Source organism: Rutilus rutilus (genome assembly GCF_951802725.1).
Source record: "Rutilus rutilus genome assembly, chromosome: 17".
Classification (NCBI taxonomy): domain Eukaryota; kingdom Metazoa; phylum Chordata; class Actinopteri; order Cypriniformes; family Leuciscidae; genus Rutilus; species Rutilus rutilus.
This window is the reverse complement of record NC_140230.1, coordinates 14,067,348-14,094,179: the sequence shown is the minus strand read 5'-3', so window position 1 is coordinate 14,094,179 and position 26,832 is coordinate 14,067,348. Positions and strand designations below refer to the sequence as shown.

General features: G+C 36.2%; 1 protein-coding gene across 3 annotated transcripts in view; it reads right to left on the bottom strand.

Annotated features, from left to right (window-relative positions):
* creb5b (cAMP responsive element binding protein 5b) overlaps positions 1–15,687 on the bottom strand; it is a 69,895-nt gene extending 54,208 nt beyond the window's left edge. For 2 of the 3 annotated variants that reach the window (XM_084384872.1, XM_084384874.1), the window contains exons 1-4: positions 15,595–15,687; positions 7,793–7,870; positions 6,283–6,376; positions 1,815–1,936 (exon numbers count right to left, since the gene is read on the bottom strand). In XM_084384872.1, the coding sequence (XP_084240998.1) occupies positions 1,815–1,936; positions 6,283–6,376; positions 7,793–7,846 (270 nt within the window). In that variant the 5' untranslated portion in view covers positions 7,847–7,870; positions 15,595–15,687. Of the gene's footprint in view, positions 1–1,814; positions 1,937–6,282; positions 6,416–7,792; positions 7,871–15,594 lie in introns of those variants that run through there. The other variant, XM_084384873.1, reaches the window with a different exon arrangement.
* Positions 15,688–26,832: the final 11,145 nt, after the last annotated feature.

The following is a 26,832-nucleotide window of genomic DNA, read 5'->3' as shown; positions in this document are numbered from 1 at the left end:
ATCTGGTGACACAGTCACAAGTGGTAAAACAGTCATTAGGGTCGAAGTTGTTTACATCGTAAATATAGCAATAGTTTGGTTATCACGATGGCTTCACGATTATCACCAGTTATCACTTTGAAATATGCCTTAAAACTTGAGAGTTTCTTTAAACTTCTTAGATGGTTTATTAGGTAAAAATATGCTTGTATTGTAATGTGTGGAGGCTAATGTAATAAAGCAGCACAATTTGTTCAATATAACAACATTGGTCAACCAGTTGAGTGAATTTGGAGAAGTACTGCCTATAGAATGTCTAAAGTGGACTATTGAAATAAAGTGTAACCCATATTTTTGTTAGGTTGACCGTCATGGAACCTCATAAGTGACACAAGTAACTGATTTGAGACGCTTTCAATAGAAATTGACATTAACATGTTGCTAAGCTAACAGAGCAAAATATATAGCACACACAAATACGGGTATTAGGGGTGTAACGGTTCAAATTACTCACGGTTTGGTTTTTATCACAGTTTCGGTACGGTTCGGTATGTGCTATGTTCAGGAGAAAAAGAACTACTGTCAAATAAAAATAAAGAAAATAAGAACAAACAATCAAACTACAAGCAACAGGACAAATAAATACAATAGAGCAAAGATCCAAATAAAATAAACAGTGCTTTTCAGGTTTTTCAGGTATCTAACAGTAGTTTTCAGATATAGGCTACAGAAATTTAACAAATAAAGTAATAAAGTAATCAAATATTGCATATAAACAACATTGCATATAATCTTCACTGTATAAATTAAATAAAGATGAATCATTATTAAAGTTACAAAAGCTATTTAGTCAAGAGCAGTGAGTGATTTCCTTGTATTTTGATGAAGGCGTATGACTTAGAGCATAAGGCACTTGCATTTAACAAAGTTTAGGGGACGCCAGAAATGCATTTCCTTCAACAGAAACATACATTAGCCTAACCATATTATAAGTGCAAGTGGTGGGTGTACAACGGTATAGTTCGATTTTTTACCAAGAACCGTTACACCCCTACTGGGTATATGAATCAATTTTTAAAATCTGTTGAAAATTCTGTTTGGTGTTGCTAGTGGTGCAGAAATGACACGACTCGAGAAAAACAGAAATAGCTATAGAAGTTCTATTCCAAAGCCTAGTGAGCCGCATCCCAGCGTACTGCCTAACTGCCAACTAACCATCATGAACGCAAAAGTAGCTTTCAATAGAGTCTGACATGTTGCTAAGCTAACCGTGCAATACTCAAATTAGTATAAAATATTAATTAAAGGTATATTAATCGATTTTTTATTACACAGAACTATTCTTTTAATAATAGTCAGACTCTACTGGTGTATTGCATTCTCAGCGCTGTTGCAAGAGGCAGAATAAAACAGTTTCGAGATTTTTGCTAAGCTAAGTTAAGTTGAAAATTGCTTAAAGTAGTTAAAGTCATTATGTTTGTATAGTTACCTAAAGTATGTTTCTGGTTTTAGAATTTGAGAAATCGAGATATCTTAAGTTACCATAAAGTTTCCTACATTTTGGAAAAGCAACTCGCATCAGAAGCAAGACTATGATGCCCTAAAATACTGTCAGACGTGGAACTGAAGAGCATCAGGAGTGTGTGATTGTCTGGGTGATATGTGATATCCAGACAAACAGCGCTCTTATGAACACAACTGTCAGTCTGAAGCTCAGGTGCCAGATCTGATCTCTGGGTGTATCTTTACCTGCTTCAGCTACGGAGCTGCCGTGTACGTGTGTGAATTTCGGTGCGTTATTGTTATGGGCTGTGAGACTCACACCATAACCTCACCTGTTTGCTGTCCTCCTCCTCTTGAGCCTTGCAAAACTCCTGCTCGATGGAGCAGTCCAGCTCGCTGAAAAGACCCACCTCCTCACAGTTCTTCAAGAAGCGCGTTGGGGTCGGCGTCTGGTCTGGAAACATTCAAGCAGAAAACACATCAAAATCTAGCAGGACATATTAGCTTAAATGTTTACAATGGGTTCGATTAGCAAGGAAAGCGTCCTATTTGGTCTATATCTATTCATTTATTCATAATTACATTGACAATGGAATTCACTTTATGATGTCTTATATGATGCACATTTTTTGGGGTCATAAAATAAACTAATTAGAGTGGATAAATATCATATATCATAATGTACAAAAAAATATCATTAAAAGTATGAACTTCCTAATGAAATTCATTAATGAATGATGAACTAACAATGAAAACGACTTCTAAAGCATTTATTAATCTTAGTTCATGTTAATTTACTAATACATTATTAAAATCTAAAGTCGTATCTGTTGAATGTACCTGAGCTACATGAACTAATAATGATCAATATGATTAATAAACAATACTATAACAGATGTATTGCTCATTGTTAGTTAATGTTAGTTGATTGTAACGTTTTGGTCATGTCTCATGTCTTTGACATGTTTCCTGATGTAATTCCCTGTCATAGTCATGTGATCCTGCCATGTGTCTGATGTGTGTCATGTTGTCATTGATTCATTGTTTCATTGTTCACAGGTGTCCCTTGTCTAGTAATTAGTCCTTGTGTATTTAAGCCCTCATGTTTGCCATGTGTCTTTGTCAAGTACTGTTTCACTGTAACCTCAGAAACGGCATGGGCATGGGCATGGGCATGGGCATGGGCATGGGCATGGGCATGGGCATGGGCATGGCATGGCATGGCATGGCATGGCATGGCGTAAAAGACTGCACTTGGGTTCTCTACAAACTTGCCTTCAGTGGACCACTTTTACATTGATGTATTAACTAATGTTAACTAATGGGGCCTTATTGTAAAGTGTTACTGTGAAAAAATACTTATTTAGTAATTTGGCATAATATTTTATTAATACTTTAAATTAAACAGTTTTGAAGCATTTTTGTTAAAATACAAAAAATATTTGACACCAAATCAAAGTCATGCGGAGCAACCAATAAAAAAACAGGAAGTGATATCATAGAAAGGACTGCTAAAGAACCTCATGACTGTATCTCAACGTCAATATGCTTCAAAAACTGTTTTTGTGTATCTGTATTGTGATCATCCACTAATATTCTATATACTAAGAGATCATCCACTATAATTTGTCACATTCTGTTTTTACCCAACTTGAAAGGAAATTTTAAGAGAGAAAAAAAACCTACACTAAATAAATACACTCAATTAGTGAAGTCAAAATTACATCAAGTTTGCGGTAAATTCCAATGCAAGTTGAACCCAAACAGCTAAATACAATCTTCTGACGGGACCATGTGGTCCATGGTACTTGGATGCATTTCTAGGTGCATGCCATGTCTCTCTCCACTCAGGCTGTGATTCTGTCCTCTTCATTATTTACCCTTGTCAGAGTGGCAGATCAGATTTCTGGGATCAGCTTTGGGTTTCTCGCTCCGCATTCTTTTACATGCAGGCCCTTCTTTCAGTAACTCACTTGCTAACAAAAGTTGCACATGCGTTCCTTCACTCACTACCGCTCATTCGCTCAGCCTCAAACACACTCCACTGAGAAATCACACACACCTCTTATTGAGTTAGTGGTGGGACGATAATTTCTAGCCGCTACTGGAACCACATAGTAACTCATTATCTTGTACTTTATCAAACCCACAATGAATATTACAGTCTAGACTGAACCGCACACCCAGGACTCGAAGAATCCCATCATGGGTTTCATTTCAGGATCCCTGTTAGTGTCTGCAGTATCTAGATAGAAGAGGATGAATGAAATACGTATATCATAAAAATAAGCGTGTCCAAAATAAAAATCAGAAAAGAACAGTTTAAAATGTTCTTCTATTCATGGCTTCATATGTTTTTTTTTTTACATTTTTCAAGAATAGTTTCAGTTTAATTTACTGAAATAAAATAAAATGTCAACCAAATGTGGTGTAACATAAATTAAAAAGTTATAATTTTCTAAATACTGTTATTGATAACTCAATTAACTTATCAATTAACTCATCAATTTACTCATAATTATATAATAAAACAAGAAGCACTTGGATATCACACAATTCCAATTCATTTTTCAAATCCAATCTAAAGGACTTGCATCATCAATCTGCAAGTGCTGAAATGAGATCTGTTTGTTCGGACAGTGTAGTCAATATCCAGTGTATCTACATCAGTTGCTATGGCAATGATGTAAGCATCAGCACAATGCCAAGATACTTTTGAGAGTTGTTGTCAAAGTTGTTGTCACCGAGGACAGAAAAGTGAAAAATATTGCCTTTGCTTTTGGCCATTACGGTGCATGAGAAAACACACGTTATTAATTACTGAATTAAATCATAAATAGTATTTTTTGTATCTGAAACTGCTCATTAGTTCTCTCATTCGTAATTCACTAGTGAATGACACATAGTTCAATATCTGGGGCAAGAGTGAGCATCTCAAATGACAAAATACATGAAATCTGATCTGACCGTGCAGACTGCAAGTCATTTACAGAAATCAGATTTGAATTGGATTTTAAACCACATTTGATGGATGGAAGGACGGACGGATGGATGGACGGATAGCAAGATAGATAGATAGATAGATAGATAGATAGATAGATAGATAGATAGATAGATAGATAGATAGATAGATAGATAGATAGATAGATAGATAGATAGATAGATAGATAGATAGATAGATAGATAGATAGATGGATGGATGGATTGATGGATGGATGGATGGATGGATGGATGGATGGACGGACGGACGGACGGACGGACGGACAGACAGACAGACAGATAGATAGATAGATAGATAGATAGATAGATAGACAGACAGACAGACGGATAGACAGATAGACGGATGGATGGACAGACAGACAGACAGACAGACAGACAGACAGACAGATAGATAGATGGACGGACGGACGGACGGACGGACGGACGGACGGACGGACGGACAGACAGACAGACAGACAGACAGATAGATAGATAGATAGATAGATAGACTGACAGAAAGACAGATGATGCAGAATAGATGGATGGATGGATGGATGGATGGATAGATAGATAGATAGATAGATAGATAGATAGATAGATAGATAGATAGATAGATAGATAGATAGATAGATAGATAGATAGATAGATAGATAGATAGATGGACTGACAGAAAGACAGATGATGCAGAATAGATTGATGTAGATGGATGGATGGATGGATGGATGGATGGATGGATGGATGGATGGATGGACGGACGGACGGACGGACGGACGGACAGACAGACAGACAGACAGACAGACAGACAGACAGACAGACAGACAGATAGATAGATAGATAGATAGATAGATAGATAGATAGATAGATAGATATAGATGTAGACAGATGGATGGATGAATGGATGGATGGATGGATGGACGGATAGCAAGATAGATAGATAGATAGATAGATAGATAGATAGATAGATAGATAGATAGATAGATAGATAGATAGATAGATAGATAGACAGATGATGCAGAATAGATAGATGTGGACGGATGGATGGATGGATGGATGGATGGATGGATGGATGGATGGATGGATGGATGGATGGATGGATAGATAGATAGACGGACGGACGGACGGACGGACGGACGGACGGACAGATAGATAGATAGATAGATAGACAGACAGACAGACGGATAGACAGATAGACGGATGGATGGATGGACAGACAGACAGACAGACAGACAGACAGATAGATAGATAGATAGATAGATAGATAGATAGATAGATAGATAGATAGATAGATAGATAGATAGATAGATAGATAGATAGATAGATAGATAGATAGATAGATAGTTTGTTTTGGAGTAGATGTGTTTTTTGGTGTTCATTAACAGATTTAAATCAGGCGCACACAAAAAAAGGCTGACTTTTTCAACCAAGGCTGAGTAAACAACTTTGGTTAGTTATTGTACAATCTCTAAATATGCACCCTGGAATCCTCCACTTTTTCATCATAGTTGTTGAGCCTTATTTTCTTTTCTTCCTCCAATGTTCCCCTTTCCCCTCGTCCCCTGAGAGGGCCAGCGGTCTAATTGATATAGAGCTCATGGAACGGGTTGATGACTGGGATTAGGGGATTGAGACAGAGCACAGCACAAATATTATTTTAGCCACATGGCTCTGCATTTAAAACTACACCTACGCATTTGCCAAGTCATGCGTCCTGCCTAATACACCTAATCAAAGACAGACGCTAAGAAGAGACTCCCACATGAGCTGTGTGTGTGTGTGTGTGTGTGTGTGTGTGTGTGTGTGTGTGTGTGAGGTCTGTCTCACCTGACAGCATGTTGTCATTTTTGATGGAGGGGAATTTGAGGGTCATTTCATGCTTGTGCCGATGAATCATTAGATGATCCTCCGTAGGGAATCTCTGGAGAACATGGAAACAACTGGTTGCGATTTAATCACACTAAACACAATAAAAAAAAAGCAGAGGCTTGTTTTCTTTCCATTCTGTGTTCTTGAAAAACAGAATCTTCCAATTAGTGGCTCTGTCAAGCGAAGTTATTTTGCCAAACTTATACTAACCACCTTGTACAACAGGACTGAGCCTTAGGCATGAACTGCCTGTCTGACTCTGAACCGATTAGAATAACAACCTTCTGATTGAAAATACCTTCTCATTATCGTAATTACGTTATCTTAATAGCTGTTTAAGAGCACCTGAAAGGTATATTGTGTCTGTAAATGGTCCACATGAACCAACGTGCTTGGACAGACTGTGGCAGGCTAACTGTGCAGCGGTTCATAACAGGTGGATTGTGACCCAAATGTGCGGAGAGAAGAGAAAAATAATGCTAAATGCAACTTAAAAAAGAAATTTTATAGGATACAGGATAGAAAATGTATACTTTTAAAAAGGCAGGGAAAGCACTTTTAATATCTTAGGTTGATGACATCATAGGCTGTGCGTCCAATCAAAATCTGTGTTTTGCAGTATGAGTCTATTTTTGTCAATTTGTCATATCAATATTTGTACATATTTGTAGACCTATGCAGTACATGGTAATATTAATACTGTAAAATAATATTAATAATAATTCAAAGTACGATTTTTTTATTACTTTTGTATGATAAACAATTTTGTTATTATTTTGGGTTGCTATTATAAAGTCTGGGTCCTGAACCAAAACCAGTTTAGAAATGGTTTAGTGTCAATGAGATATACTATTATAGTTTTTAATCATATAAAATATATATATAATAATAATTATATAAATATATATAATATATTATAGTATATATTACATAATATAAGAATATAAATGTAAATTGTATTAGTTTTGGTCATTTTGCTGTGTGGTTCTGTCTTTTTTTTTTTTTACGTCTATATAGTTTAATACATTTTTATAATGTATTATAAATTTTTTTTGGGGGGGGGGGGGGGCAAAATGGTTCGCAATGGGGTTAAAACTGAAACAAAAATCACCTGAAATAAAATAAATGCAATATTTCAAGTTAAACAAAATGAAAATGAGAAATATTGCATTTATTTTATTTCAGGTGATTTTTGTTTCAGTTTTACCCCATTGCGAACCAGTGTAATGGTGGAGCTAGAAGAAAATACGCATTAAGAGAGAGATTATTTACTATATCTATGAGGATTCCACCTCATCCAAAGAAATACAAAGCCAAGAATCTTATAAAGACCCAGTGGATTTCATTTGCCTCAACAAGATAGCATTTCACTGTTGTTGTCTATGGTGCAGTTTCACATTCAGAAGGCAGAAGGAGCTTTCTCGAGTTACAGGACCGTTAGTCTTTGCCATTGTCTTATCAGACTCACCTGAGAGCAGCCCGGGGCGATGCACACGAACGGCCTTTCCTGCTCGGAGTTCATCACTGTCACTGGCTCCTCATATACCTGAACACAAAGCAAAGGAGAGAAATTCAAATCAGGGGCGCCTCCAGGACTCAGCAGCATAAAGACCCGCTCACATTATGTCACTAATGTATCGTGTGCCAGTGATAGCCAACTCCGTGGTTCCCGAAGAGGCTTTGACGGAATCTCAGTGAGTATTCGGTGTCTTACGCCCTGGGAGAGGGCATTAGGAGTTGTAAAGGTTTAGGCTAAAACTGACCCCTGAAGTGTCACCCTGCTCCTTCGTCTCCATGGAGCCGTCGCTGACCACAGGGTAAGGTGTAAACTATCCTCTCTGTGTTGTGCACGCAAGTGTGTGGCTGAACCCAGACACACGGCACTGAGGTCAGGGTATCAGTGAACTGTCAGTCATTAGCAACTCTTTTGACACCTAAACTGCCCTTTTAATACTTCACCAGCCATGTCTTTAGCAGTTTGTATTAGATGGGTCGATGACAGTTAAGGACGTCCAAGATAAAGAATAGGAACCCAATTTAAAAAATGTAGATATGTATTCTTTGCGTTCATGTTGGCTTCACATTGTTTTGAAAAATGTTATACAATTTATTAACTTTATAAATGGCATGTAGTGTAAGCATCAATGTAATAAAATAATTTGCTTACACCTTGTACACATCAAAAAAGTATTTTTCTGATACAATGATGCAAAACAGTATATATATATATATATACTTTACTATAGTATAGATACTTTACTAGACAAATCATATATGCTTAATTTCATAATTTCACTTAAGTATCAAAAATATAGAATTAAAAAAAAAAATCTATATTATAATATACATTTTTTTAATCCTTTTTGAGATACTTGTGAAATTAAGCATATATGACTTATCTTGTTTAATGTGTTTATTTTGTCATCATTCATATATATATATATATATATATATATAGTATGAACTTATAATGTAATTTTATAATGTAATATTTAATATTAATATTAAACGTAATATTTAATGATTTTATATATATATATATATATATATATATATATAAAATCATTAAATATTACGTTTTTGGGGAGATTTAGCCTTTTTTTATATATTTTACCACCTTGACACACTGTCATGAGGGTTTTCAGAGGTCATCTTTATTATATAATTTACTATATTATGATATAATTTATCTTTATGATATACTTTTCTGTATTATATTTATTATACTTATATAAATATATTTTTTCAAATATTTAAATTGTGCTTTTTTCTAAGAAATAACAATAAAAGATTATGTAAAGCTACACAATAAAGTTTTCTTCATCCTTTTAATGATAATTTTTTCTTCATTATAAATATCAAGACATTTGTACAACACTGATATTTTTCATCTTTTTTAACATAATACTAATATATATATAATATATATATATATATATATATACATATCATTTAAATTTTAAGTATTTTAAAATAAATAATAGATCTGAAAAAAGAGCATCATGACCCAGGTCAGTTTTAAAGTCAACTGTTAATGGTGAAATATAACTGCCTCTATCCAACAGTGTGACAATGTGCGGCAACACAGCAAACTGACAGGGTGACAAATTACAGAGAGGGCAATAAAGTGTAAAAATGTTTCATTACAATGACAAAACTCTGAACTATTTCTAGAGTCCGTTTCACAAGTGGTGATTACATTTCAATGGCAAATCTCTCTCTCCGTTACAGCTCACCACGAGCACTGGAATCCCTTGTTCAGTGCCATGATGCTGCTAAATGCCATGGATGAAAGACTGACAATGGAATGGTATGCCAGTCATTCAGTTTCACGCACATGGAGTGTGACCGGGCTGCTCCTCTGATGCTGATGGGACGTACTTTGCCGTGCTTTTCTTATGTGGGCCCACGCTGAGCCCTCTGCTACTGTCGCCAAGGGGATCAGAGTGCGATTCTGTGGAATATATCAGGCACCAATTGTGCTTTAGTCTCATTCTATTCAACGAGTGATGATCTATAGGGAGTCTGGGTGTTTGATTCTGACTGTTCTGATTAGTCAACTGGAGCAATACGTTGTGATTGGTCAACCACTTCTAGCGTGTTTCGGAAATGTCCCGCCCCCTTGCCAGGCCTCAGATTCTGTGTGGGCCTGAGATGGCAACAAATGCTTATGACTATTTTATCGCAACAGCGAAAAAGCTGTATTGCAAAATTTGGCTGTATGTCGTGCATCACAGGTGATCATAAACTTGGCCAATGTTTCTAACACCTGTTTTGGGAATTTTGCAGCACCCTTATGTAAGTTTTGTGCGAAAGAGTAACAGTATTATGGTCTACAACAGCCTAATGAGACACAGCTGTAATAGTCCATGACAGCCAGAGTCGAGTCCCCTTCATATACAGCAGCAAAACAGACTAATGACTGTGGCTACGTATTGACACACCGCTTAGACAGCTTAGACAACAAACACTTTCCAAATGTGTGGAAAATAAACACGTTCAAAACTTTGAAAGACGAAAACATTAAGAGAAAAGCATGAATTCAAATGCTTCAGGCTTGGATATACATGAGCCCCCGCTGTGTGAACGCTTTCATACACGATTTGCATGTGCATTTTTTTTCCTGTCCGATTGGTCTAGTCAACTGTTTCCTCCCATGCAGTCAAAACATGCAAATTTGCCGTTATATTAACCAGACATCTTTTTCCTTACAGTCCGGCCTTGGGACAGAGCCCCTCCAGGCGGCTTCTGACACGCGGCCCTTGGAGACACAAGGTCTGGACAGGGTGTTTCTGTAAGCGAACTGACATCAAGAACACGTCTGCTAAATGGCAAGTCACTAACACACAGCTCTCAGAAAGTTGCGCCTCCAAGTCTATACCTTATTCATTGTAATTGCTATTTAATTTTGGCTGTTCAATATTCAACCTTTCAAGCACCTCTGTCACTAGATGAGATTGAACACTTTTACCAGAACTATTTTTGTTCAAATAAAGGGACAGATCATCTAAAAAATGTAGTCGTCATTTACTCACCCCCATGTCACTGCAAACCTGTTATACTACTTTTTTTCACAGAACACAAAATAATATATTTCGAGAAAATCCTGGTAAACAAATTTGGTCACCATTGACCTTCATTGTATGGACAAGAAAACACTGAGACAAAACATGAGAGTGAATAAATGATGAGAGAATATTCATTTTTGAGTGAACAATTTCTTTGAGTCAATTTATTTTACATTTTACTTCCGTAACGTGATGTATTTCTGAGTGAAATTTAACGACAACGAGATAGAAAAGTAAGATGGGACTTGATTTTCTCTAGAAATTGATCGTATCATCTCTATTTGACTCTGAAAATCAGGCAAAGACGTTTCAGAGGTGAAGTCATAATATTTGACTTGCATTGGATTCAAGGTTTTAAGATTAAAAAGTCATACAAGTTTGGAATAACATCATAATTATTGGATATTCAATTTATAGCTTGATTTATTTGAACCTGATAAAAAACATTTTATATAATTATCTGTGAATTGTACCATATTGTCACCTGGGAAACAAGACATTTCTGATCAAATTGAAAAATGACTATATGATCATTATAAACATTCCTTCCCTCTTCGGTTAAAATTAAAGTTCCCCATATTTTATATCAACTATAGAATCAGTTTTATCCGTTCCTGCTTTCGCTGAAAATTGAACCCATAGTCATTTTGATGAAACCAAACCCAAACCTTTTTTTTCTTTGGAATAAGGTGCACCGATGAATCATTCAAAATAAAGAACCATGAATGTGTTAAATATGATCAGTTTTGATTTCATGTTGACTTTACCATTACACCTTTATAGTGCTGAACATGTTTCTGTGTCCTTAGCCTTAAACTGTACAAACCGTATCAGTCAAGATTTGAGAATGTATTGTAATTATTGTAAACATGCTGTGTTCTCAAGTGTTACGAGACCTGAGATATGCCGTCTTGTGATATCATCTGGCCTAATTCCAAAAGCATAACCAACAGTGCAACACAATCAGACGCCTGCAGCAATATTCCATATTTCCACTATGCATGTTCTCCAACATGCGAAATCCGCACTACAAAGACTGTCATCAAATCTGTTCATTTAAACATAGGATTATGCGCTTCATTCATTTTTATGAAAAATATTACCGTATCATTTCCACCCTCCAGCAAGTCTTTTAGCCACCTAAACTGCTCAATATTCCCATGTGACACAAGACCAGGTGTGAGATGTTTGCTCACCGGTGGTCATACACTGCTTGGCTTTTATTTCACCGGTGTTTTCATTTAACACAGGAAATTTCGTTACACTTCAAATTTAGAACGGCCCGATGTGCCAGCCGAGGAGGATTAGGGGACCGGAGTACAGTTTCACAGGGAACCGGTGAGGAACTTTCTTCATTTGAATTCAAACAGTGTGGTTCACAGGCCGAGGGGAGAAGGAGGGTGGTGAAGGTTGCAGCAAGCACAAACTTGCACCGCAATTCAAATCCAACCTACAACCTCCCACCCCCCCGTCCTCCACAGGCCTTCGGCAGAAAAGGTTCAAGGTAGGATCAGCTCAGGGCCCGGGGCGAGGAATAAGAAACATACAGACAATGCAAAGGATGCCATAAACCTCTCTTAATGAACAGACGAAGGGGCCCAACAAAGGCAACCTTCAATCACTGTCAGTCATCACATCTTCTCAAACATAAACTCACAGAGACCAAGAGAACTTCAGGCTGACTTTGATACCGGAGGTACAAACATTTGAAATATGAATGTTGTATATCGGAATGTTGTTGTTGTTCAGTGAACAAAAGAGATGGCAAAATGAAAACATGCCATTTGTGATTAAAATGAAAATCAAAACTTTTTAATTGCCATGTATTGTTATCATACACCACATATTATGAGGCATTTACTATTTTCTATAGTATAACTATATTAAAAATGTTCCACTCATTGTAATTCACTCTATCAGCCAGATTAATTAAACTGGAGAGGGAAGGAATGTTTATAATAGTCGTATAGACATTTTTTCCAATACCAGTCACTCAATTTTATTAGATATGTGGGTAACACTTTAGTTTAGGGTCCAATTCTCACTATTAACAAGCTGCTTATTAGCATGCATTACTAGTATATTGGCTGTTTATTAGTACTTATAAAGCATATATGAATGCCTTATTTTGCATGACCATATTCTATATCCCCTAATCCTACCCAATACCTAAACTTAACAACTACCTTACTACCGGTATCTATTAATAAGCAGTAATTTATTAATTATTTAGTCATTTAGTTTATTGAGACAAAAGTCATAGTTGGTTAATAGTGAGAATTGGACCCTAATCTAAAGTGTGACTGATATGTCTTGTTTCACAGCTGACAATGTGGTGCATTTCACAGATAATAGTATTAAATGTTTCTAATCAAGTTCACATAAATCAAGCTATAAGTTGAATATCCAGTTATTTGCTCACTCTCATGTTATTCCGAACTTTCATGACTTTCTTTCTTCCATGGAACACAAAAGGATAGGTGTAGACAGAATGCAAAAACTGACAGCCTCAGTTGCCATTCACTTTCATTGATTTTTTTCCCGTACAATTAAAATGACTGGTCCTGTCATTCATCCTAGCATCTCTTTTTGTGTTCCACCGAAACTAATACAGGTTTGTATTAATATGAAAGTGAGTAAATGATCCAGACTTCACATTTTAAGTGTGAACTCGTTCAATCTCCAACCTTGACAATGTGATAGAATAACTGTAATCTATTTTAATTTTCCTCCCAGTGTGAAGATTAACTGTATAGGCTACATATATGTTTAATATACGATTTTTGCTGTACTTTCTTACAAACCAACATTTATCAGTGTTGTAATGAAACGAACCCAGTCAAATGTATCAGTGGATTCAAATCTTTTAAGCATTTGGGCTTTTGAAGAGAGTTTGCCTCGTCAGCACAAACCGCTGAAACCCTCAATATCTGGACGGTTAATCAAAGTCTGACTGGCCTGCATTATGACGTCATGCGTCGAAGCATTGCTTTCTTGTTACAATGTTAGAAAATAAAGACGTGTGATTCAGTGCAAAGATTCATGCTTTAACTCGTCCTTTATAGAAGAGCGGACTGGGACCCCTCTGACAGCCGCGGTAGCTCGTGTCGAAACGGGAAAACACTGAGGTGCAGTAGTTTCCAGAGACGAAAGAAGTTCCTCAGTTTCTGCGTGTTGATGAATGAAACAAAACAGATTCAACGCAACAAACTAATTCTCTGGAACGGACCGCTTCAAAGGAACAATGCAGAACACTTGTGTCACAGCGCGAAAAGGACACAACATACACGCTGTGGCAAGCCATATTAACACTTTTTCATTTAAACCAACTTACTAATATGCAGGCTATATATTTGTTGTTAGTTCTTATTTCTACTGGGAAGTAATCCAATTGCGAATAATCTTTTTCAGTTAGGCTATATGTATATTCATTGCTTATTTGAAAATCGATTCCATTGTTAGGCTACAGGAAAGGAGTTCTTTTGCCACTGGATTCTTTTTGGATCTGGTTCAAGTATCAACTATTCACTTCAGACTATTATGCATTCCAGTTGTTGCTGGTCCCTATTCTAATTTTACTGTAGACTAAGTATTACTGTTTCCAGTAACTATAGCCTATTATAAAATTTTGTAAGTTTTAGAATCTAACAGTCTATTACTAAAGTTAGTAAAAATCTAACAATAGCTACTCCTACTATCTATTCCATTAGTACCAAGTAGGCTAGCTATTTATGACACACTATAGGCTACTGATCTCAACTGTTACTACACTGTAAAAAAATATATAATGATCATTAAGTTATGACAAACTATGTTTTTACATATCTTTAACTCAAAATAAATTAAGCAATTTTCAACTTTTTATGTTATACAAGATTCAACTCATTTTAAGTAATTTTAGGTTGAAGTTTAACTTTCAGTTGAAATAACTTAAACATCCAAGTTGATTGTACTTAAAAATTCAAAACAGCAACTTTTATTTACAGTGAAGTAAAAAAAAAAATGTATCTTACTAGTTAGACCTGTATTTTTACTCATATTCACCAATGCATATGAATGGCTTAATTACAGATATTTACTAATAACTAAAAGTAGCTATCAATGAATATAACTAGTGAAATTAAAAATATATACTAGCCCCGACTAGATTACTTAGTAATTAGAAATAAGTACTAGTAACATAAAAATAAGTTCGTCAGAGCAATAAGTGTTAAAACAGCTTGCCACACATGCACATACAAACACATGCACGCACAAGTAAAAACTGTAGAAACACATCGTGTTTGACAGCTTCATGCGCGCAAACTAAAAACCACCGACTCCGCGTAAAGTTTTGCACAATACAACGACTTAAGTTTGAGATCAGAATCAAGATTAAGCTAGTTGTTTAATGCGACACGATCCCTTAATGCGCAATTTGGCTAAAGACAGTGCGCAAAGCTGTTACATGCAAACAATCCCTGGAGATCCGAAAATAATCAATCATGTTCCGCGTGTTTACTTTCCTGCATGAAACGTGAACGACTTCACGCGTACAAACAGAGTCAGTAAAAGTACTTAGAATCTGTTCTTGTGAATCCCTAACAACTTGTCACTTCTTCAGGCTCAAGAGAATGACTATTTCAATAGCACCGACTCGGCAAGTGCATGTGAATGCGAAGGAATGGATGTATCGGCATGAAAAACAACTCAAACAACTCACCGCAGAAGTCTGGAGAAGATGCAGCACACTTTCTGAAGGAACCACGTTGGACTGAGGAAAGATTACAATACGATCTATTTAGAGAAGCATTACATCACCCTTTGGTGACGTCACGTGGGATTCCTGAACTTCTAAATCATTGCGGTCCCTCGTAGAGGCGGGGCGAGAGGGGCAGGCGGGGCGGGGTCAGGACCAGTGGGTGTGGCAACACCAACATCTGTCTGACTTCAACTTGTTATTGTTGTTCGCAGCGAGTTTGTCATAAACTGCTGTTGATAAAAATAAAAAGTTTAGGCTATATGATCATGAGATATAAATGCACATTATTGGCAATTAATACAGTTTAGGTAAATTGTTATAACACTATAATTACATTAATTTTGTATTATTTTGAATTTTGAACACTTTTATATTTTACAATGTTTGAAAGATCATTAGTTTATATACTTTCAAATATTTAGAAACTTCAATTCTTAATTTTTCATTTTCATATATTATGAACTACTGACCGGTTAAAAATTTTATAACGCTGATGACTTCTCATGACGTAAATACATGGTTTGATTTACATGTTTTGGATAGGAGAGATGACTAAAGACACCAAACATCTCAGCTCAGTTATCCAGGTCTGTTAATTGTGCACATCTTGCCGGTGCCTCTGCGCTTACTAAATAATGAAAGTGTCATGGGTAAATAAATTATTGGCTAGATTATGTCTGCCTGCAAGTGTTGAATTTAGAAGATGGTGTTACAGAATCAAAGCTCTGACTCCTTTGTCTGCAGATAATTGCCAGGCAGACGTAATGTGATGCAGGTGGCATCAAAGGACAAACAAACTAATACCTTTGTTTATTTCTGTGGCATTCGGAAGGCCTACTTTCTATTAATTCTCTCTGTGAACAGGTGCTGGTATTACAAAACATAGGCTTATATGTACATGCTATTAAAGAATTCACAAGGCGTGCAAATGTTGCCAAATACAATAACATATGTACACTGTAAATGATGAACATTTTGACAACATAATAGACATTGCATTAAGTCATCAAAATAAGTTGAGCAAAGTTATACAATATTTTTTTTAAGTCAGTTTAATGTCATTTAAGTTGAAATGACTTAAACATCCAAGTTGATTGTACTTACAAATTTTACAGTGAAAAAAATTGTTTTTACAGATTCACATGATTCGTAGATCTCATTCAAACATTTTTGAAAAATCTGCTTACGCCCCAGTGGTGGGTTTTAGGGTTAGAGCTGGGGTTAAAGGAGGGCCTTCATGCTTACCTTTTTCTAAAAATCGTACATTTTGGTAGAATTCACATCATATGATTTGATACGAAATTACCACCTCATAAAATAGGTTAATCTCCCAGAGCATGACTTTCAGAAACATACACTGACTAATGAGCCCGAACATCCAAGAAACAGTAATAGAGCTATTAAAACTGTTCTAGAACTATTAATCGAATATACTGTCATTTTATGAGTATATTTTTTTTACCTGCAAAAGACAGTATAGCAAAGAAAATGGTCATGAGGTTCATCATAGCTGTTAAACTGACACATCAGCCATAATAGGGTAAAAATAAAAAGAGTCACATGCAGCTAAGAGACAGAGTCACAACCTTTCAAGCTTTAGTGAATGTGCTGGTGGCGGCAGTGTGATTTCTGATGCCGAGGGTACACTGGAGGAGTCTGGGATTGTTTCGGCGATTAATGACCGTCTGCTCCTCGGAAAGGAGCTGTTTACAATGAGCCACCCGTGCTAAGAGCTCTGTCACGGGAACAATAACGCTATAGCCTCAACTGCTGTCATAACTCAGCCGTTTCACTTGCCTGTGTCTTTTAACCTGGGCCTTAATCAAAGCTTTATGACAGTTTTTGTACCTTTATGGTCTATATATTTCTCCCAGCCATCCAGACATCATCCCATGGGAGAGCTGTGCAGTAAGTGGCATAAGTGCACAGTCAGTGATGGGTCACTGACCCCACACTTTAAAGGATTTTATCTCTAATGCATGGCAGGTTAGTCTGTCCCCAAACGTCTTGCAGGGCTGAATTTAGGAAAGAGGTGAAAAAGTGACATTTTAATGTCAGGTCTAATTGAGTTAAAAAAAAAATTCTTCTCAAATTAAATATTTGATTTACACTACCGGTCAAAAGTTTGGAATAATTAAGATTATTTTAAATGTTTTTTAAAAGAATATGCTCACCAAGGCAGGATTTGTTTGATCAAAAATACAGTAAAAGCAATAATATTGTGAAATCTTTTTTTTTTTTTAAGACTAAAGACTGAAGAAATGGCTGCTGAAATTTCAGCTTTGCCATCACAGCGTTATATTTTAAAATATATACACATAGAAATAGTTATTTTAAATTGTAATAATATTTTACAATATTGCTGTTTTTACTGTATTTTTGTTTAAATAAATACAGCCTTGACTTCTTGAAGAAAAAAAAGAAAAAAAACATTTAAAAAATCTGAATCATTCCAAACTTTTGCCCAGTTGTGTACATTCAGTTAGTTGGTTTGACATTTTCCAAGTTTAGTTTAGTAAGTTTAGTCTAAATAAAGATATTTTTCTCTTTTAATATTTTATTATTTAATATTTTTATTTAAATAGTTAATTGTTTATTATATATTTATATATTACACTTAGTTAATAATTATGTATTTATTTGCTTTACCTTTTATTTTTATTTTGTGATATATAAAGCACCATATAATCAGTCAATATGGCAGATTACACTCAAGTTACCTGAATGATAACAAATTCGCACATAAGATGATCCCAGGAACTGCAAGTGGAGAACAAGACAGCTGAAACTAATTGCAATTTGACATCAGAGCGTTGATTCACATTAGACAGAAGAAACCCTCATCCAAAGATTTATAGGTAACAAACACAACTAGAGATGTGTTTAATCAGCTCTTTGACTTAAATTGACCTTGGATTAGATTCAACTTTGATTGTGAACATGTCCAACAATAGTTGAATTGCATTCATATGATTGGAATGGTTACATGGAGAACATCAGTACAGGTGATTCACAGACACTTAGATACATAGGCCTACATATACGGTAAAAGCTTCTATCTATCTATTATATTTATTTATCTTTTTTTTTTTGTCTTGTAAAACTATGCAAATTAAAATATAAACTGCACTTTTATAGGTGTAGAATAAAGATTTTAAATATACAAGGGGTTTTTCCTCTTTAAGTGGATCCACATATTTATGCAAGGGGTTTTGCCTACTTGTTATTTATTTGTTTGTTTATTGCATTCTAAATGGATCCATATTTATATCAGTCCAGTGTGTGTGTGTGTGTGCGTGTGTGTGTGTGTGTGTGTGTGTGTGTGTGTGTGTGTACCTGTTTTTCTATCCCGGTGGGGACTTCAACCTGAATGCACAGACTCATGGGGACTCGTGCCACAGTGGGGACCTAAATCGAGGTCCCCATGGGTAAACAGGCTTATAAATCATACAGAATGAGTTTTTTTGGAAATGTAAAAATGCAGAAAGTTTTCTATGATGGGTAGGTTTAGGGGTAGGGTTATTGTAAGGAGATAGAATATACAATATGTACAGTATAAAAACCATTAAGTCTATGAAGAGTCCTCACAAAGATAGTGAACCAGACAAGTGTGTGTGTGTGTGTGTGTGTGTGTGTGTGTGTGTGTGTGTGTGTGTGTGTGTGTGTGTGTGTGTGTGTGTGTGTGTGTGTGTGTGTGTGTGTGTGTGTGTGTGTGTGTGTGTGTGTGTGTGTGGCTTACCATGACATAACCGTGATGTATTATAAGAACTGTATCTGATTTTGATAGTTGCTTGATGTCACAATTCAAGATGTATTTTACATTCAAGTGAATGCAACTAAAAGTCAGATGCATAACTCAAAGAGGTTTGAACGATCCTAAGAATGATCAGGCAAGGAAGTGGATTGGCTGTTTGATCTTCTTAACGGAATGTTCCATCTTCTCCGTGTCTTGAAGTGCCTGCAGGGATGGAAATGTTGATGTATATACAGCTTGGTATAATAACACATGCTTTCTCCCCCAACAAAGCTCATTGTTTTGCTCAAAGTGGTGGTCTACAACAGAAGAAGACTTTTAGAAAGAAACTTATTATTTGATGCCCTGCACTTGATTATAATGTCAGAGGAAGTGATGAAGAAATTTCACTATGGGCACTATAAGAGGTCATCTAGATTCTGAATCTTCAGAGGGTTTCTATTCTATTCAGGTATTGAGATGTCATGCTTTACATTCATAAAGCATGGGTTAATGTTCTCATTTACATATTTGCAATGTCAGTTTCATTTATTAGACAAACACGTGACCTTTAAAGTCGGCATTAAATTAAAATTCACCCTATCTATTTTCTTGATGCATGTTATAGATCTTATTATGATCATCCATATATACAGTGAGGAAAATAAGTATTTGAACACCCTGCTATTTTACAAGTTCTCCCACTTGGAAATCATGGAGGGGTCTGAAATTGTCATCGTAGGTGCATGTCCACTGTGAGAGACATAATCTAAAAAAAAAAATCCAGAAATCACAATATATGTTTTTTTAACTATTTATTTGTATGATACAGCTGCAAATAAGTATTTGAACACCTGTCTATCAGCTAGAATTCTGACCCTCAAAGACCTGTTAGTCTGCCTTTAAAATGTCCACCTCCACTCCATTTATTATCCTAAATTAGATGCACCTGTTTGAGGTCGTTAGCTGCATAAAGACACCTGTCCACCCCATACAATCAGTAAGAATCCAACTACTAACATGGCCAAGACCAAAGAGCTGTCCAAAGACACTAGAGACAAAATTGTACACCTCCACAAGGCTGGAAAGGGCTACGGGGAAATTGCCAAGCAGCTTGGTGAAAAAAGGTCCACTGTTGGAGCAATCATTAGAAAATGGAAGAAGCTAAACATGACTGTCAACCTCCCTCGGACTGGGGCTCCATGCAAGATCTCACCTCGTGGGGTCTCAATGATCCTAAGAAAGGTGAGAAATCAGCCCAGAACTACACGGGAGGAGCTGGTCAATGACCTGAAAAGAGCTGGGACCACCGTTTCCAAGGTTACTGTTGGTAATACACTAAGACGTCATGGTTTGAAATCATGCATGGCATGGAAGGTTCCCCTGCTTAAACCAGCACATGTCAAGGCCCGTCTTAAGTTTGCCAATGACCATTTGGATGATCCAGAGGAGTCATGGGAGAAAGTCATGTGATCAGATGAGACCAAAATAGAACTTTTTGGTCATAATTCCACTAAACGTGTTTGGAGGAAGAAGAATGATGAGTACCATCCCAAGAACACCATCCCTACTGTGAAGCATGGGGGTGGTAGCATCATGCTTTGGGGGTGTTTTTCTGCACATGGGACAGGGCGACTGCACTGTATTAAGGAGAGGATGACCGGGGCCATGTATTGCGAGATTTTGGGGAACAACCTCCTTCCCTCAGTTAGAGCATTGAAGATGGGTCGAGGCTGGGTCTTCCAACATGACAATGACCCGAAGCACACAGCCAGGATAACCAAGGAGTGGCTCTGTAAGAAGCATATCAAGGTTCTGGCGTGGCCTAGCCAGTCTCCAGACCTAAACCCAATAGAGAATCTTTGGAGGGAGCTCAAACTCCGTGTTTCTCAGCGACAGCCCAGAAACCTGACTGATCTAGAGAAGATCTGTGTGGAGGACTGGGCCAAAATCCCTCCTGCAGTGTGTGCAAACCTGGTGAAAAACTACAGGAAACGTTTGACCTCTGTAATTGCAAACAAAAGCTACTGTACCAAATATTAACATTGATTTTCTCAGGTGTTCAAATACTTATTTGCAGCTGTATCATACAAATAAATAGTTAAAAAATCATACATTGTGATTTCTGAATTTTGTTTTTTAGATTATGTCTCTCACAGTGGACATGCACCTACGATGACAATTTCAGACCCCTCCATGATTTCTAAGTGGGAGAACTTGCAAAATAGCAGGGTGTTCAAATACTTATTTTCCTCACTGTATGTCTCTTTTCTTTTTTTTGTCCAACAAAAATTACAGACTCTCTGGTAAAATATGCAGGACATCTCCAATCATTTAGTCCACTTAAAACCTGCTCCTTTCTTACAAGCTCACATTCAGATCTGAATGGATGGAATAGAACCTAGTCTCATTCAATGTTTCTTTTTTGACAATCCATTTCACTCAGATGTGTATGTTATGGAAGAAAATATTTACTTAAATAACTCTCGACATTATACATCTGTTGGGCTTATTTCTGTCTGTGTAGCCTACCATCCAGTTTGTCCTGAATAGATTATTCGGGTCATAACTGTAAAATTAAAACGGTCTCTCTTTCACTCCAATTAATGCTTTTATGCTGAAACAAAAATACAGTGCGTGAAAGTTTCTGTAATTGTGTAAAGCACATGAATATTTAATGAGTCAAGCACTGTTCAGTTTATGATTGGTTGTTTGTTGCTGAACAACTGGCCCTTACATTCAAAAAAAAAAAAAACGGTGCTAAACATGTACTAAACAAGAGTGAAATGCTTTAAAGGGGTCCTTGATTATGATTTCACTTTTTTACTTTAGTTAGTGTGTAATGTTGCTGTTTGAGCATAAACAACATCTGCAAAGTTACGACGCTCAAAGTTAAATGCAAAGTGAGATCTTTTCTTTTACAGAAATTGCTTTTTAAAGGTCTCATATTTTACACCTTTCTGAAGTTTTATTTTAGGTTTTGATGTCCTTAAGAATATATATTTGCGGTATAAGTACCAAAAAACATCTCAATATATATTTTACAGCTCCTTTTCTCAGGAGCTCTGCCAAGAACAGGTCGGTTTTGGCCTGTCTACTTAATATTCATGAGCCTCTCTTCTGATTGGCCTGTTGTTTTCTGAGTTACCCACCATTGGTGGGGGTGGTGACTGAAGGCAGTGACTGCATAGTTCTGACATCACATTTATACGGAAGTCACAACGGCTCGTACACAACGGACTACAACGAGCTTCTTCCCGGGTTGGTGAAATCACAAACCCTAAAATTTACATAAATCCTGCCCCCAGGAACACGCAACAAAGGGGGCGAGGCAGAGGAAGAGTTGTTGTAGCAGTTTTTACCCCACCCGGAAAAAGTTTGTCCTAAGACTGATGAACTTAGATGAACTTTATGAACTTATCCATGATTTTGTGACCGATTACTGTTTGTATTACCATCGTTTTTGACAAATATGATTAAATGGTGGATAACATTGTATCTATAAGAAAATTACACACACAAAAAATATCACTCTGAAATCTGTGCTTGCAAAGTCTGTGCCAAGACTTCGTAAAAGGGCATCATTTAAAGCAATAGCCAATAACCTGGGCTTAGGAGAAGTGTAGAATGCCTATTAGAAATGTATAATAAGCCACCGGGTAAAATAAAACCAAAAACCTTGTGATCTCAAACCCTGGCAAGCTTTAGACAAATACTGTACATAGGGCTACCACTGTACCACACTCAAGAGTTTATAAACCACACAGTGCATTATAATACTATTACCAACAGAAAGTGCACTGGAACTGTTTGAAGTGGAACAATGTAGCCATTACATAATGAACGACAGCATTTGTGAGTAGTTTATACAGTATGACTGCAGTGGTGAGGGCATGATGCCATGTGCGTCTGAGTTCTGCATTTTCCGTTGCCAACGAGGGAACTTGGGAAGGCCAGTATGTCTGAACATTATGTCATTTACTTCCTTAATGAGGTCTGGGGGTTTACGTTTGGTAACATTAGGAGACCGAATTACATTTTGTGGACCTTTGAAATATCAAAATATTCAACGGCAGTGTCTTTACCCTATCAGTCATCACAGAATCTATTTGTGTGGTCTTGAACCAGATTTAGTCCCGCTATAGTTAAATCATTTGTATCCCTTAAAAATCATATTTGATCACTAAAATGACATATTTAAAGTTTTTTTTTCCTGTAAAAAAAACAATATTCATGCCTTAAATTGATTGAATGTAACTCTACACCCTTGCTTTATTTAGTAGCCCATATGTGGATTTATTTGCGTAATATGCAATTGAGCCCCGCCTCCACTCACTCATACAGGGTCGTATTCGTCTACAAGTAGATGGATCAGAATGGTAATGCGTTTTATGTATTGCTCTCTACAACATCAGACACATAACATGCGTGCAATTATTTTTTAATTTTTTTTAAAGTGAGAATATGAAGCTCTGACTCGAGGAGGAAAAAACATCTTCATTTTTATTCAGAGGCCCAAACTGAGCGAAAATATGCAATCTGGTGCAGTTGCTGATATTTATATGGCCAAAAAGATGAAATTCAAATGCTTATAATGTAGATCAATGAGATCTTTATAACATTATCTACAACATAAAATGCATTGCATATAAATACAGTCACAGTCTTAGTAAGATAATGCAATGCAATGATGATTGAGAGATAAATAAATGTTCCTCAAAAGCCTGATCATATTTAATACTCACGTTTTCACATGATTATATATATATGGATCACCTATTATTAAAGGTATAAAAGTTATTCTTGCATTTACTACATTTATAAAATCATTAAAAATTTCACAGCAAAAAGATTCATGTACCACGACCTGAAGGTAGACATTATTAGACATTTTTTCAGACAATTTACTTGCTAAAAAAGTACACATATGAATATGATGACAGAAGGCATGTAGATGATTGTGTACAGCAGCAAATATTTGATAATTTTGATCATTTAGAGGGCTTTGAAAGTAATGTATGAAATATGATACTATAGGGTTAAACTACACAGCCTACATTAAATGGTTTCTGAGATTCAACTTTCCCCCAAAAAATGTGGCCTTGAGCAATAGAACCTGAATCTCATCAACAATCGCAAAGTCCGAGGTTGACAACTGACCATCCAATCAAATTTGACTATTTGCAGAATTGAAAGCAAAATTAAATGCCGTAAGATCTGGAAAGCCTCAATGATGTAATGCTTTCACAGTCATGTCCCATGGCGAGTTCCAGCGCTGGAAAAAGCAGGCCGATCAGGGTGCACAGCTGCCCATGCGCTCTGCTGTGGTGAGTTAGTACATGGGGCCCAACCCAACAAGGACCCCATTACACAGTACCGGGCACAACACCAGCACCAGCAACTTCTGCCAACAAACGTGAACAGGAAATCATGGAAAAACAGAGGCGGCGAGAGGGCGGGAGAGAGGGATGAAGCACATGGATGTGAACGCGAGTAAGAGGAAAGAAAACAGCAATAATGTAGTCCACACCACTGGGTCTCTCTATTACTGACAGAGAAACACTATAGTGATCGAGTCATCTGTGTGACCACATGGCCTTTTATAGCCTTTCTGCCATAAATGTACTGGCTAAATGTATATGACTTTGAACATACTGTATGCAAACGTATTAGGAGCTTTATGATAATATACAGAAGCTCAAAAGCATTCAAAAATGTATTAAAAAAATATATTATTTGCTATAAAACTATAGAGTTTTATATGGACCACCTTCTATAGCCTATTAAATATCAATCACAAAAACTAAACAAAAAGTTTTAGAAGCAGTATTCAACTACCACCCTTACATACCGTATACGATTTTACGTTTATTTATTGTATTTTATTTTGTACAAAAAAAGTGCTATAGGACTACAGTGTTTTTGGACATGGCAAAGTGGAGCTACGCTTATAATTCGGATCTGAATTGTCGTAACAGTTCCGTTTGTAATTTCACACTGCCACCATGTGGATTTCTACTGCACTGCATTTGACTTCCTACGTTATTTACTGTTACTTCACATTTTATAGAAACTTTTTTATAACTGATGTTGATAAGGTACATACAGGTTATTGCAAGACCATGTTAAAATACATATACATAAATAAAAATGTTGTGTTTGCTAAGCAAACAAAGTCCGTTACGTGCTTTTCAAACTCCACATTGCCAAACCATATATATAAAAAAGTAAATCATGTAAAGATGAATGGGTAATGAAGAAATGTAGCCTACAGGAATTAGGAATAGTAGCGATTCTTTAATTTGGATTCAACTGTGGAACATTTCAATCCCCTATAGGGATAGAAAATTCCTATAATAAACTAATAAAGCTGCTATAATAAACATAGGCCTATTATAATAAAGAGAACAATTATAGTTTTAAATGACATATGGGTCATTTTATGGAAATGTCAAAACAATATGTTATTTGAAGAATAACACCTTCTTGAGCCAACATTTGTTTTTTAATGAATTATATAGAATTCCAAGCACCACAGAAGTGCTCGTCCCCACAGTCATGTACAGAGGGAAAATGCTTTATTTTGAGGTCAAACACAGGTTTTCCTACCATTTAAAATACAATAATGTATACATAACTATCAAATATATCATGTAAATGACATAAAAAACAAAATGCTGAATAAATATTATAAAAATTATAATGAAAGTATAAGCGGTCCCCTGGAGTTGTGTCACTGGTGTTACCGTTAAACAAAAATCTCTTATTTTGAAATAAAAATCACACTGATGACATCACTTGACTACCTTCTTCCAGTTTCCTGAATATCTATGAAGAAATGTCCATGGTAGATCCACTGTCTCTTTTCAGTTATCAGAAATGTTCTCATTTATCTCATGATTTCATATGAAGCTTATAGTTGAACTCACTGGTATGACCTACTTTATTGTTAGGGAATTGTATATATAAACATTCTATCTATTTGTAATAAAACTAATACATAATCATTGTCTAATAATCATAGGCCTGTGTGTGTGTGTGTGTGTGTGTGTGTGTGTGTGTGTGTGTGTGTGTGTGTGTGTGTGTGTGTGTGTGTGAATACCAAAAATCTTTGACCTTGTGGGACTTTCTTTCTTTTTTTTTTATCATGGGAAAACGCCTTATAAATCATACTAAGTGATGTTTTTTGAAAATGTAAAAATGCAGAACGTTTTCTGTGATGAGCAGGTTTAGAGGAAGAGTTTGGATAATTTGTGTATACAAATAATTATGTCTATATGGAAAGTCCCCATAAAACATGGAAACCCAACGTGTGTGGGTAGGCCTATGTATGATGTATTTGTATGACGCTATGCATCCATCTATATGTATTTGTTATAAATCAAATTTGACAGGGAAGCACATTTCACACACAATATCATACCTCATACCTCTGGAAAGTTGACCAAAGCCATGGTTATACCTTT